This window comes from Galeopterus variegatus, unplaced genomic scaffold (genome assembly GCF_000696425.1).
Source record: "Galeopterus variegatus unplaced genomic scaffold, G_variegatus-3.0.2 Scaffold544, whole genome shotgun sequence".
NCBI classification, from domain to species: Eukaryota; Metazoa; Chordata; class Mammalia; order Dermoptera; family Cynocephalidae; genus Galeopterus; species Galeopterus variegatus.
In genome coordinates, this window is record NW_007726655.1 from 220,164 (window position 1) to 234,117 (window position 13,954).

General features: G+C 51.2%; 1 protein-coding gene across 1 annotated transcript in view; it reads right to left on the reverse strand.

Moving 5' to 3' along the window:
- The window catches only part of TBX15 (T-box 15), a 107,679-nt gene extending 100,728 nt beyond the window's left edge, over positions 1 to 6,951 (reverse strand). The window contains exon 1 of the mRNA XM_008569919.1: positions 6,747 to 6,951. Coding sequence (XP_008568141.1) covers positions 6,747 to 6,951 — 205 coding nt within the window. The remainder of the gene's footprint in view (positions 1 to 6,746) is intronic.
- Positions 6,952 to 13,954: the final 7,003 nt, after the last annotated feature.

A 13,954-nucleotide genomic window follows, 5' to 3' on the forward strand; every position in this document is an offset into this window, starting at 1 on the left:
GGGGGGGGGTGTCTGTCTTTTACCAGCCCTTCCCGATTACCCCCAGAGTCCCCACATTTCGCCAAGATTCCCCCGGGCGCGGTGCAAGGAACGCAGCCAGGGCGCGAGAGCAGGAGCTCGGGGCTGGCGCACCGAGGCCGGGCCGCCGCTCCTTCCCCGCCGCGCCGCCGAGGCCCCGCGAGGGGCGGAGAGCAGACGGGCGCGGCCACGGCCCAATTCTGACTCGGGAAGGTCACCCAAACTGCCCTGCTTTCCCAGGGATGGGCTCATGGGAAGAGATGCAATCCCAGTTCCTTCCTAAGTGAAACGTCATCTGAAATTTTTTAAGAGGGGGGAAAAATGGACGCTTTCAACTTTTGCAGAGGAGGTTGGGGGAGGGGAAGTGCGTGGCGGGGAGGGGAAAGTCAGGGGGTTCGCTGCTCTGCGAGCCCCTATGTGGGCCTCTAACAATTCGTTCCCTGCTGTGGGACAGTAAAGAGAAGGCGGCGGTGATGGGATTAAGAAAATCGGTTCGCCCAGTTGAGACCTAGACGCTAAAACTCCAGGCTTCTTCGGCTGGGTGTATAATGACCAATAATTGCAGTGGTGTTTGGGGTTTTTAATCCTCTAAAGTGTATGGCGGCATTTTGGAAACAGCTCATTTGATCCTCGGGAACTATATTGTAGAAAATATAAGAAAATAAATAGGGGCAAGTTTTTACATGTATTTCTTGTGTTCTTAAATTAATTTCCCAAAATCGCGATGTTTCTCTCATTATTCCTATAAACAGTTGCTTTTACTCAGATTTATCCTAGTCATTCCGTTTACTTTCTCTAGGGAAAAACATGAAATTACTCTTCACAATAAAAAAGCAGCATTCTGCCCGTGCAAAATGAAAATGGCACTCTCCACTAAATTAAATGCCCAATTTAGTTGGAAAAAATTCTGCTCTCCCTGTTCTTTTAAATCACATGTGTACATTCTCATTTTCTGTGTATTCTTTTAGGCTTTGGCCAATTAATTTAAGAGTTAAATAAAAATGCCCAGTACCCAGAAGTTTCAAATCTGGGATTCTCAAGAATTTGGTAAATGTACCCGTAGGTGTTAAATTTTGGGGCCTCCCAAATTTTAGTTGTTTCCAATTTGTTAAACTGGCTCCAAAAAATGGGGGAGCTAGTTTCTTGTTTCTGAAATATTATCTGTATCCCATTCAGAATTGGGGTTTTTTTGTTTTGTTTTGTGGATACAGCGTTCTGGTGGTGTTTCACATGGTTTCACACACATGTGGTTTTTCATATGGTTTCACACACATAAATTTGTATATAAACACATACACTTGTGTATATGCTTTTTTACACACTTATCTATAAAGGACAAAGCTAGACACTGGGTAATATAAAAAGTACAGAATAAAAAGTAATTATTGCAAGGCCTGTTTTCACTTCTGGTATCAAAAGCTCATCACCAGTTTGTAGTCAGCAAAATATACTGCTTCAAAGTGAAGCCATTAATGGTGCTAAATAAATGTTGATTTGTCCTCACCAGTTGCTTTAATTCTCCACCTCTTCCAATTTCACAGGAGGTCCTCCCTACCAAGTCTCATTTTCCACTCCTGACACTTACAGCAAGGGCCTCACTTAAATTCACTAATGATTATCTTTCCCCAAAGAAGTGTAAACAGACCCTGATTTGTAAATTTGCCAATTGCTGTTCCCTGTGCAGACCCCTGAGTATCTCAGTCATGCACATATAAAATTCCAGGCTTACTAGAAACCAGGAAAAAAAAAAAAATGAGTATCTCAGTCATGCACATATAAAATTCCAGGCTTACTAGAAACCAGGAAAAAAAAAAAGAAAGAAAGAAAGAAAGAAAAGAAAAAAGCAAAAGCAAAAATAACCACACAGATGAGAGCAGGAAGAGAAAGAGATTCTACATTCCAGCAGTTCCCTACTTTTCCCTTTTGCAAAAAAATATTGCAGAAGGTCAAAACATAAACCTCAGATAAGAAACCACTTAAATATTCTCTACTATTGAACTACTTTGTCTTTTGAGAGTAAGAAAGCAATAACCAGTAATACTCCTGGAAAAATTATTGAATGGATTTCTGCACTTTCAGAAAGGAGAAAGCAAAGTGTCGTGCTAATCAGCCCTTTTTTCCTGTGAAATTTGAACAGTTCCGCCTTAAAAAAAAAAACCTACCAAAAAAATTTTTACAGCCATCCTGAGAAGGAACTCACAGATTTAAGAAGTAATTGTTTTTCTCCTGAATGTGAGAAATAAAGTTCTACCAAAGTCTATAATCGGGATCTCAAAAAAGTTCTCTTAAATATTTTTTTTGACAATAGAACGATTGCGATGGACCTGGAATATTTTACTCTTTAATAATAGCTTGCCCTAGGAGAAGATGGGATGAACACAATGCTTAGGTCTTCTAAGCCAAAACGTATTTGTCCCTCTCTCCTTGTGGCCCAGGATGAAGGATTAATGATGGGCCACTTGCTTCCATTAAACTCACGTCCACACACGCAAAAGAAACTATACAGATAAATAGGGGACACAAACCACCAATGCCTAATAGTTTCAGTTTTGACCCCCAGGTTGGGCATTTCATGCCATTCTTCACTCTTCACATTCCGTATGTATTAAAGATATTTTAAGCTAATTTTCTTCCATAATTAAAGGACTTTTATGCCATTAGAAGTAATTGGTATTGGCGAGAGTCATCAGAAAAACAGCAGCGGATCTGTGTCAATATAATTTCAGTTCGAACTCTACGTAAGAAATGAACGTCGTCCCCTGAACTTTTCTTTCTGGGAATTTCATCTGGGAAATCAGGAAACTCAACGTGGCCAGCAGGGAGCCCAATATAGTATTTAATAAGAAAAAGAGTTGGGTGGGGTGTGGAAGACCCGAATTCAGAATTGCAGCGCTCCTAGGCTGTGTGCTGACCGGTCTAGCAGAGCCTTCGCAGCACACTATGTTTGTGCTCCCGGGGCGGGTCTCCGAGGTGCGGAGGTGGGCGGCGGAGGCGGGTGACAGGGCTCCCTGCATCTGGAGGCGGAGAAGCGAGAGGCCCTTCCCCCGCACGCACGCCTGTTGTCCCCGGGCCTATTTATAACACCCGCTCCTGGAGGGCCAGGGCTGGGGGGCGTGGGGAGGCCCTTCGGAAGTGCAGACCACAGCACACTCCACCTTCCTCCACATCACAGCCCAAACTCTGGGAGTCCGGGTTTTCCCCGTTCCCTCTCCTCCCCACTGCCCTGAAGAAGTTTGCTGTGGTCGTTTCTTCGGGGTGCAGGAGGTGAGAATTACCTCCCTTTTCCTACGGGCTCCTATCGAGGGGGAGGGGGAGAAGGGGATCGGGGCTGGGGTCCGAGCGCAGATGGTGCTGCCGTGCGCCTGAAATATACTCTTAAGGCCGCAGCCTGAGCAGCTGTTCTGGCGGATCCTGGCTCGCAAATTTCCTCCACGCTGCTTGGAGGGAGGCGACGGCCAGCAGGCTCCTCGGAGACCGGTCTTGAGACCCTCTCCAGCCCGTGGTGACTAAGTCCTAGAGGCTTTTCCAAAAGACTGCGAGTGCCGGCACGGGTAGGACAGAGAGAGTACCTCACAGGGCCCTCTCCAAAGCCCGGCGGGCCTTGGGGTTTTTCGGGGCCACCAGGCTTGGTGGAAATTTTTGAAATACATACTGTGTCCTCTGACTGGTGAGTGCCTACGGCGCGCAGGCCGGCTGTTCCCCCGCTGCTGCAGGTTGGCGCCCCCTCTGCGGGTGCTCGGGCGCCAACTAAAGCCACCTCTGTCCAGACGCGGAAAAAAAAAAAAACGGGCTGTGAAAAAGCAAAAGGCCGCGTCTTTGAATAAAAGTTAAACATTAAAATCTGACCCTGGGGTTGTATGAAGATCCCGGGATTTTGAGGCTCGGATAGAGCGGACTAAAAACAGTAGTACCAGTCCGAAAGAAGAGATGGTGAGAATGATAAATACAGACACTCCAGGCGGGTGTTGTGTGTGTGTGTGTGTGTGTGTGTGTGTGTGTGTGTGTGTGGTGTGTGTGTGTGTGTGTGGTGAGTGTGTGTGGTGTGTGTGTGTGAGTGTGGTGTGTGTGTGTGTGGTGTGTGTGTGTGTGTGAGTGGTGTGTGTGGTGCGTGTGTGTGGTGTGGTGTGTGTGTGTGAGTGGTGTGTGTGTGTGTGTGTGTGTGAGTGGTGTGTGTGGTGTGTGTGTGTGTGTGGTGTGTGTGTGTGTGTGGTGTGTGTGTGTGTGTGGTGTGTGTGTGTGTGTGTGTGAGTGGTGTGTGTGGTGTGTGTGTGTGTGTGGTGTGTGTGTGTTGCTTTTTCCTGTTCCTAGCTTGTTACCGGCCTAGGGCGGCGAGCCACGCAGCAGCTTCTCGGCCCTAACAGGGAGAAAACACTTTAAACAGACCTGTGAGGCCCAGCCGAGTAGAGACGCTGCCCTGGGCACAATATACGGACCTGCACTGCTGCTGCTGCTGCTGCTGCTGCTGCTCTTCCTTCAATGTGTCCCTGAGTGTGTCTGTTAATATTAGAGAGGAAAAGAAAGGCCTAGAAAGGACCCCAAGCACTGGTCTCGCCTTCCATTACCGCCGGGGTCCAGCGCCTGCAGCTCCGCCTCCTCCGCTCCAGGGACAGCCGCGTCTCCACGCCACCGCGCCCTTTCTCTAAAAGATCTTTTTTCGTCCTACGTCCAGATCGTAAGAAAGCCTTAGCTATCGCAAGGGCTCCAATTTGGGGATCCCCTCGTACCAGGAATCCAGGTCCGGACTGTAGCCAGGCTCCGCAGCAGACCCGTGGGTGCTCTCGGATTTTGACTTCCTCCTCCTGGACCCTCGCCCCAAAAATACATACTTCGTTTTCTCTAATCCGAAAGCCCATCTTTTTCTTTAAAATAAAAAATACATGATAAAGTAATGGGAACTGAGCAACTGAACTCTGTCACATAAAGTTAGTTCTATGTTGGGTCTTCCACCTCACCCCCACCCCGTGGGAGCGAGTGAACCGAATTCCGGAAGCCACGTTCATGCCTCTCCAATAGTTTCTCTTTGCCTCGATCCCCTCACTTTTCTCTCCTCATTTCTGGCTGAGGAGAATGGTGGAAAGAGAAAACTGTGAGCTGAGCTCCTCATCATGATCCCACATGTTAGCCTTTTCGAACATCCAACCCTAGACCGGCTCCCGGCGAACTGGGGTCTCCCAACAGGAAAATTCCCGTGGACAGGGCGTCTGCCATGCGCAGTTAAATAACTTCTGCATTTTCCATATCAGGAAAATAAAAGAAATTCCCAAACTGCGAGTTGTCATAAGGCCTTCAAGAACTTTTACCAGCTGCATGAAGGCCCAAGCGAGATTTTGACAACAGATAAATGAAGTGAGGAAATAGGGTCTGGCCAGAGAAGAAAAACACACATTAGCCACGCGTTTCTTTCTGGATTGCCCACGCAGGGGTCCGCGTGGACCGGCACTCGCATCCAAATAGATGGAAAGACTTGGACGGACGAAATAAATCTCCTTTTAATTTTCTTTTCATCGACTAATAAAAATAATTCCCCAGCACTAAACCCAAATACCGTAACGGACCACAAGAACACGGAGAATTCATAAAACCCTGTCTCTGCAGGTCACCCGCTAATCGCGTTATTATTAGCCTCGGGAGCATGGAAATTGAACTGTCACTGCCTGAAGAGAAAATGTAAGCGACAGCTGTCCCTCCTCGGGCCGGCCAGCTTTCCGGTCGGGATCCCCAGCTCCATGGCTGCCCCTACCCCTGTGCGGGCCACCGCCCCCTCCCAGAGGCTGCCAGCGCGCGGACTTGGGTCTACTCCTCAGACCTGGCTGGTCAGCAGGAGCATCGACAGCATGGTTTTAGAAGTCCAGGCTGGAAAGTTTCTGAAGCTGCTAAACCAAGCTGCGAGTGTTCTCAGTGTGTGCACGGGCTCAAGGGCGTGATATTCTTCTGACAACAGCTGTTCCTCCGGGCTGTTTTGAACAGTTGAAGTCTTGGCACTTAATACAAAATGTTAAGTTGTCCTCGACCTCCACCCCCAGGATTCTGTTAAAATACAGATATCTACGTCCGCCCTGCATTTTACGTGTTCTGTGCGTATAATGTGCATAGAATACGCACAGATCCCAGACACAAGTTAATCGCGCCCCTGCTTCCCAAATGTACAAAGATGTGGGCCCTAGAGTGACCCAGGGTGCAGGGAAAGAGATCTAACACCCAGTCCTGTTTCCATCAACCCCAACGGATTAGAAATATAATTATGCTCCACCATCGAAAAGTTGATGGGAGAAATGTGAGGGCCGAAGTTGAAGGCTAAATGAGACAAACTGGGCATTCCCTGAGACTGGGGTATCAGGGCCCGAAAATACCACGCCAGTCCTCCGGAGCTCTTAGAAGCTCATCTCGGTTCCCTCTGTTGCCTTCGACCCTCGCCCCCTCTAACCCCAGGGGCCTGCTGCCCTTCAGTTGCCGGCACCCTGGACGCTGCGCTCTGCTCCGAGAAGAGAAGGGAATATGAGCAAACAGGCCTCCTTGCTGGAGGCTGGCGACGAAAATGCAAGGCTCGGGCCAGCCCCCAAATTGGTTCCGGAGAATTTAGGGAAGCTCGAGGCTTTTGCGCGGAGAAAAAGAAACCCGTGTCGGAGCAAGGCAGGGCGTCAGCGGCAGGGCCTCGCTCCGCACCCGTGGGCTGGCTGTTCGGCGTCCCCTCTCCTCCCGCCTCCCGCGGTCCGCCACAACGCACTCACCCGGGTGGGGCTCCAGGCCGTGTGCGGCCGTGTCCTCCGTGTCTCCGAGTGGGCCCGCGGGGCTCAGCGCCTCCATGGACAGGTCCAGCCCCTTCTCCTCCCAGTCTCGCAGTTTCCGCTTTTTATTTGAGCCGATCAAGGCTTCAACGGAGAAGGCATGTGCTCGAGAGCTCAGGGCGACTGCAGATCTTCTCCTTTCACTCATCTTAGCCGCCAGCAACCCGGCCCCCACTTGCCCCCGCTACTGAGGGAGCAGCCCGCGCCCTCACGCTCCTAGCGCCCGCCGGGCCGGGCCCGGGAGAGGCGGCGGCCGAGGCTGAAGCGGCGGCTCCGCAGGTCCTCTGCACCCTCCCCCTGCGTCCTCCCCCGCCCTCCGCCGCCAGATCGGACCGGCGCCCCCAGCTGCCCCAGCCTCTAGGATCGAGCGCCCGGAGCGCCGCCCGCTCGCTGCATGAGCGCTTGAGTCCTGCTTCCCACCCACCGGGGCAGGCGCTCACAGGCTGTGCAGACTGGACTTCATCTTTCTTTTTTTTTTAATTCTCTCTCTCCTCCCTCTCCCTTTTCTCTCCTCCCTCTCTCTTCCTCTCTCGGTCTTCCCGTCCTTCCTCTGATCCAAACTTCTGGGAAACGTTTTTTTTTCTGAATTCCTCTCTTCCCTTCCCGAGGAACAGGGGGCAGGCTGTGCGCTCCTGTCCGAGGGGTGAGGGAGAGGGAGGGGGGGAGGAAGAAAAAGACTGAGGGGGAAAATAGCCAGCCCCCAACCAATGGCGAGGAGGGAACAGGAGAAACCCTGAGAGCACAGACCAATGAAAGGCGAGGAGAGACTGAGGCTCGGGCCAAGGCTGCGCGCCGGTCGTCTCCTGAATGCTCCTGGGCCGACTTTAACCCCTGGCTTTCCGGTCCCCCAGGGGTTACTTGAGAAGGGAGAGAGAGAAAGGGGATCCGAAGGTCGAGGTCTGATCTGCGCTGTTACAAACTCCTGCAAATCCCAAATTCGTACGTTTTCCTCCTAAAGCTCCTGGTTCTCATAGACGCTGCAAGCCCGGAGTCATTTTAGTTGCAGATACGGAATTTTGGGGACTCAGACAAAATGTTAACCTGTCCAAAACGGCGGAAAACGATTCTGATCATCTCGCGCCTGCACCCAGGTGCTTTCAGATCTGCTGGGTCCTCCCGGATTTCGACACACACGCGGTTCTTACATCCCTGTGAAACGTTTTCTAAGCGACTATGGTCAAGGCAAAACGAAACAAACAAACAAAAACAGCCTCGATTCTATCCAAGGTCTTGTAACTGAAAATTCAAAGACTGCTTCCCCTTTTCAGCTCTACCTGGTGGAGGAGACACAGGCGTCTCAAGAACACTAGGCCGGCCGTGAGGCGCCCGGCTTACCGCGCGCTCCGCAGGCGTATCCCGGCTGGGCCCGCAAGCTGCAAATAAATACTCGCTTATCCTGCAGAGCAGACGCTGGGCTGCGCTTTGCCTGTTCTGGGCTCTTGTTCCGGAGAACCCTCGGAGGGGTGCCCGGGAAGGGCAGCTAAAAACTTTGACAGCGGAGAAGGAGCTTTTTAAAAATTCCCTTCAAATCCCGTCGCCTTGAGAGCCTGGCTCTCCCCGCCCCGCTGATCCTCCCCCCTTTGTTTAATCTTTCAGGATAGTGCGTTCGTCAGGAATTTCTTAGGAACTTAAAATCCAACACTCCTGGCCATTCTTATTTCTCACACCCCCTTCCACGTCGCGGGCGGCAGAAAGCTGCAGAAGACCCCGAGTGAGTGCAGCCTTGCACGGAGCAATCTCAGACTGGCCCCGAAGTCGGTCTTGCCAAGCTGGGAAAACACGTCTCGGGTTTCGCGGACAGCGGCCTAGACACAGCCTGATCTTTCCCTCAGAACTCCCTGGTTGAGATGGTTCTATCCCCGCTAGAAGAAGCCGAGAAGAGCCCTGTCTGGGGAGGCGACAGACTTGGAAGCCGAGGAGAGACGCAGACAGCCAGGCCCTTAGCAGGGTCCGAATCCACAAGTTCAAGCTAGGGGTGCGGGCAACGGCATATTACAGGCCCCTGAGAAATCAGCTCCCACAGGTCCTCCCACCTTGGGCTGAGAAGGGACTGCCTGACGGGCCTCTGAAACGCCACATTCCCCGCCTGACTGCCGAGGGGCCAGAGGAAATCCAGTGCCTGCTATTATAGTTGGAAACCTCTGGTGCTGGAGGCAAGGGCTGATTATTGTGAATGTGCCTTGGGCCTCTTTGGAGGAGAGCAAACAAGGCCACTTTGGACCCCTCTTAAATTGGGCTCCAACACTAACAAGAGGAAGCTAGTGGCACAGCAAATAAAAAAAGAATAACGGAAAAGCCACTACAAGGCCACTTTGGACCCCTCTTAAATTGGGCTCCAACACTAACAAGAGGAAGCTAGTGGCGCAGCAAATTAAAAAAGAATAATGGAAAAGCCACCGGATGAGTATGATTCCGCTAGGCCTGGCCTCCCGAGCCTTCCTGGAGCCTACATCTCAGGCTTGGAGGTCCCCAAGGGAAACTGCAAGAACCTTGGGGACCTGGAAGTTGGGCACTGAGCCCCTCAGCGTCTCCTGCCGCTCTGCCCAGCAGACTCCAGGAGCCCGGGGGGGCGAGGCTCAGGGTCTCCCACCTCAGTCACCACTCGACGTTGCTTCCAGGAGCCATCACCGAAAGTGACCACGCATTCACTGCTACTGGAGTTCAGCAGAGAAGTTGGAGAAAAGGGAGAGTGCAGTTTCCTTCCCTGGCGACTTGCTCACCGCTCCTGACTCTGGTGTTGCTTGAGGCTGGAGATGCCCAGACCAGGCAAGGTGGCCTAGTGATGGGGCCAGCCTCTAGGTTTTCCCAGCTCTTCCCTCCACCCCAACATCTGTATCTCCCATCTCCCCTGGCAGTCTCTTGCATCACACCCTCTCATAGGCCTGGTTTGGACTAAGAAGCGGATACACCATAAGCCACGCACCCACCCTGAGGCCACAAAAGTGTCTCAAAAAGGACTTTTTGGTTACCCTTGAGCCGAATGCAGGATCAGAGGCCTGAACGATGTACATGTCTGTGAATAAAGTGTCTGAGAGACTTACATAGAGGAAAGAGCAATGCCTTCAGGGTGTGCATCTGCAAGTCACACCGGCATACTTTGCATAGAGCTCTAGGTTGTACATAGGCTGCTCTCACCCCTATTCCACATACACACATATCCTGAAATTGTGGGTTAGGCCATTAAAACTAATCAGACCCAAGAAAAGGCAGGCTGGTTTGGAACAGTCATGAAACTAGGAGGTTTCCTCTAGGTAAATGGGAGGGGCAATGACATTTTCTGTGACTCTAATCTTTTTTCCCAGGGACATGCTTTCCTTGGTGTCTGACTGTGCTGAAGAGGCAGGTCTGCAGAAACATTAAGCAAGATGGTTTAATATCTGTGACTTAGGTGTATAATTGTATGCTGTTGGGGGGTTTCAGGGATTAAATGCAAGAATCTAAAAGTGTGGTGTACATTTTCCTTACACTGATTACATCAAAGGGCTTTCAAAATCTCTCACTACCTCATTTTTCTCTCTCCTTTAACCTTTATGGGTAAAAGTGGGGTGCCCAGTATATAAGGCTAATCACCTAGGCACTCCCCAGGTTTCCCAGCTATCGGCTCCAACCTTGTGCGCTGGATGGATCCCATAGATGATGAGTCCATTTTAGGTCTATTTCAGTCCTGAAGCTGACTAATAAGGATCAAGCTAAAGGCCTCCACCCTATGCCCTGCAGAACCCCAAGGAGGAAGGGAACGTTGTTGGGCACCTGGGAAGCCAGAGAAGAATTTCTCCGGGTCTCTTACCACATGAAGGAGCATATGGGGAAGAGGTGGCCCAGGCCTAGCCTTGGCAGGAAGAAAGCCAGGAAGGGAAGGGCAGCATGGTGACTGCTCACCTAAAACTGACCTTGTCCAGACATTTTGATTTTTTCAGGAAAAACAGTTCTGCAGCATTGGGACAAGAACCATAAACACAAACAGGCATTCCCAGAAATAGAGCCCCCACATCCTCCACATACCTGTCTTTTCCTCCCATTACCACACATCAAATACCACCTTAAATACTACCACTGTGAACGCTTCAATACCAAGGTGACCCACCAGCCGGCTTTGATTTTGGAGTTTTGAGTGAATAATTGAAAACAAAGTTAAAAATAGTTGGCCAGCAGGACAAGTTAGGCTGCCTCTAAACACGTGGGCAGGACACCCAGTAGGGGCAAACTGTGAACGCTTCAATACCAAGGTGACCCACCAGCCGGCTTTGATTTTGGAGTTTTGAGTGAGTAATTGAAAACAAAGTTAAAAATAGTTGGCCAGCAGGACAAGTTAGGCTGCCTCTAAACACGTGGGCAGGACACCCAGTAGGGGCAAAGGAATTGTAATGAATTCGGCCATCAAGGTAGGTATAAAACGTTATGAGGCGACTATGGGGTGGGAAGAAACCACAGGGACTCCAAGGCGAGGTGGAGCCTAGCGACCAGGCCTGGATCAGCCCCAAATTGTGTAACCTTAGGTAAGTCGATTAACAGCCTATGCCTCAGTTTCCCTATCCTCAGGGTGAAGGGGTCCTAAATACCTTACAACTAAAGCAAAGCAGGCAAGATAATTAGTTGGGGGCTGGACAGACCTGAAGTTTTTTTATTATTGCTGTGATCGAATCTTCAGGGATAGTGAGACCAACGCTCTGACTTTTCACTTCTTTTCCCAAGTTGGCACCCCAAAACAACAGAAGAGCATGAAGTCGGGCGCGTAACCGGCCTGGAGCCCTCAGGCGTGGTGGGAGGGAGTCGATCTCTGGAAATGCCTTCCCAGCTCTAGTTCCGCGGAGACGGCGCGGGCCCAGTCCTGGAGACCGCGTCTCGCGTCGCCCAGAGTTCGTTCAGGTCGCTGAGGGACCGTCGTCCGTCCTTGACTATTCAGCCACCCCCTCACACTTTTAAAAAATAAGAGTCTGTGGGGGTGAAAGGTCTTTAATGATGTTTTTTTGTTTTCGCGAAATAAAATCTTTTATTTTTATTTTAAACCAGCAGCGTGCCCGCCTCTCGGTCCTTCCAGATGTTTGCAATAAAATCGCAGGTTTTGCCTTTGGGACTGGAAATAAAATTTAACGGCCTTCACCCTGTAATTATTCTCTTAGCTCGCCCTTCATAAATTTATCTGCTTTCTATCGGCGTTGGGGCAAGAGGCGAGCCAAAGGGGGGAAAGCCCCGATTTTATATTTGTGACTATAAAAAAGCGCCACCCGGTTTCCTCGCCTACGGAGAGCCGGGCCCGGCGGGCGGCAACATTGCGCTATTGTTCGCTGCCTTGGGTCTGCGCAGGAGCAGGGCCCCTCCACAAAGGGAGCCTTGTGTGGCCATGCCCAGAGCGGCCGCGCCCAAGAGGCGAGGAAATCCTGTTCCCCCAGGCCCAGCTCCTCTTTCCCCCCCGGCGTTTCGCTCAGCGCGGCAGGCCGACCTTCGCTTTCGGTGCGCGCCCGCGGCGCCGGACGCCAGCTCCGGCCCTGCCAGCCTTCGCAGGAAGCGAAACTTGGAGCCCGAGCTGAGCCCTTTGAACGCAAGTGAGGAGTCTGCCTCCGGACACCAAGACACCAGGCACCGCGGGCCTGGGGGACGATGCGAACGGGCTTCCTGCGAGACCCTCCAGCCCTGTCCTTCGCCTTGCTTGAGCGGGGCTGGTAGGTAACGCTCCGCACTCTCAGGAACTTGGGGTTGCTTGGCAACCACGGAGAACCCAATGCAAGATCAGCGGGTTTTAAGGCCACCAAAATGCACCCCGAAATAAATGTGGGTACATCAGCAACTATTATATACAGCAACCACCATGTACCATGGGAGCTTATAAGCACAGGTTCATATATCTTGCGTGACTGCACAAAGTTATTGGGCATATCTATCCGGCAACACACATGCGCATGTATACAATTTATTTACCCGCACGCGTGTACTAGGTGCCTTTCTAGAATCAAACGTGAATTGAGGAAACAACATATGCGTGCGCACCCAGCATTACACACGAGCATATGGGGAAACATTCCAGCGACACCCTCTGTTGCCCCCAAAGTCTGCAAAAGTCTACACGCACTCCGCCTGCTGCATCTCTTCTCTCCACTCCACAACTCCCTAGGGCTGTCCCTGGGCTCCGGAAAGCTTAATCATGTGGCAGACCGTAACCTCCTCTCCTTCATCTGCGCAGAGCTGCCCGTGTAGTTAAGGTCTCTAATGAGACGGGGTAAATAAAGAAAGAAAAGAAAAAATGAGGAGCACCCAGACTCAAGTGCCAGTGCCTGGAGAATACCAGGGCTTTTCCCAAAGCCTCAGGATCCCCAGTGGGGACTGACGAACCGGACAGAGAGAAATGGTGTGGCCAAGGGAGAGCAGCAGGGCTTTGTCTTGTTTCGTTTTTAATCACGTGCAGCCCCTTCCGCCTTTCAGCCAGCGGGCCTTGGGCCAGAAAGCCAAACCGCGGGAGCCAGGCAGAGAATTCCTTCGGGTTCTTTCTGGTCCCAGGATCCCCAGCTCTTCCAGGTTCTCTGTATAAATGTGACTCCCTTTCCCTATTCCTGCTGGGTTTGCAGGTGCTTGGCTAAGCAAAGAGTTCCCTTTGGTTTTTCCATTAAGGGGAAGAATTATCCCAAGTTTATGGGAGGCAGAGAGGGGAGACGAGGAGACGAAGCGCCAGGCCCTACAGTCTTACCCTGCAGCAGCCCTGGGAAATAAAGAGGGTACCCCGCGTGCCTGTGGGGTGGGCGGAAGCTGAGGATGGCAGAAATGAGGCAGAGGAGAAGGGCACCAAGCACTGAAACCTGGCAGGGCAAGGGGACCAGCAGACCAGCAGCTAAAGGCGATAGGTTAGAGGCATTACCTGGATGTAATGACGACTTTTTTTTTTTTTTCTTTCTTTTTGCCTGAAGTGGTTGGATTTCACCGTCACTAATAAAATGGCTATCTAGGAGCAAAATTTCCTCGGTGGAACTGTGGGAGCCTACCAGCCCTGAGCCATTACCCACGAAGGTGGACATATAGATTTTTACAGCCTCCTGACAATCTCCCCCTCTTCATCAGTGGAAAATGAACTATTCATTATTCAAGGAGAATGGAAAAGAACTCTCCGTACTGGAGCGACCCTGCAGCTGCAAGGAGAGCCTGGGGAATTAGATCTTCCAACC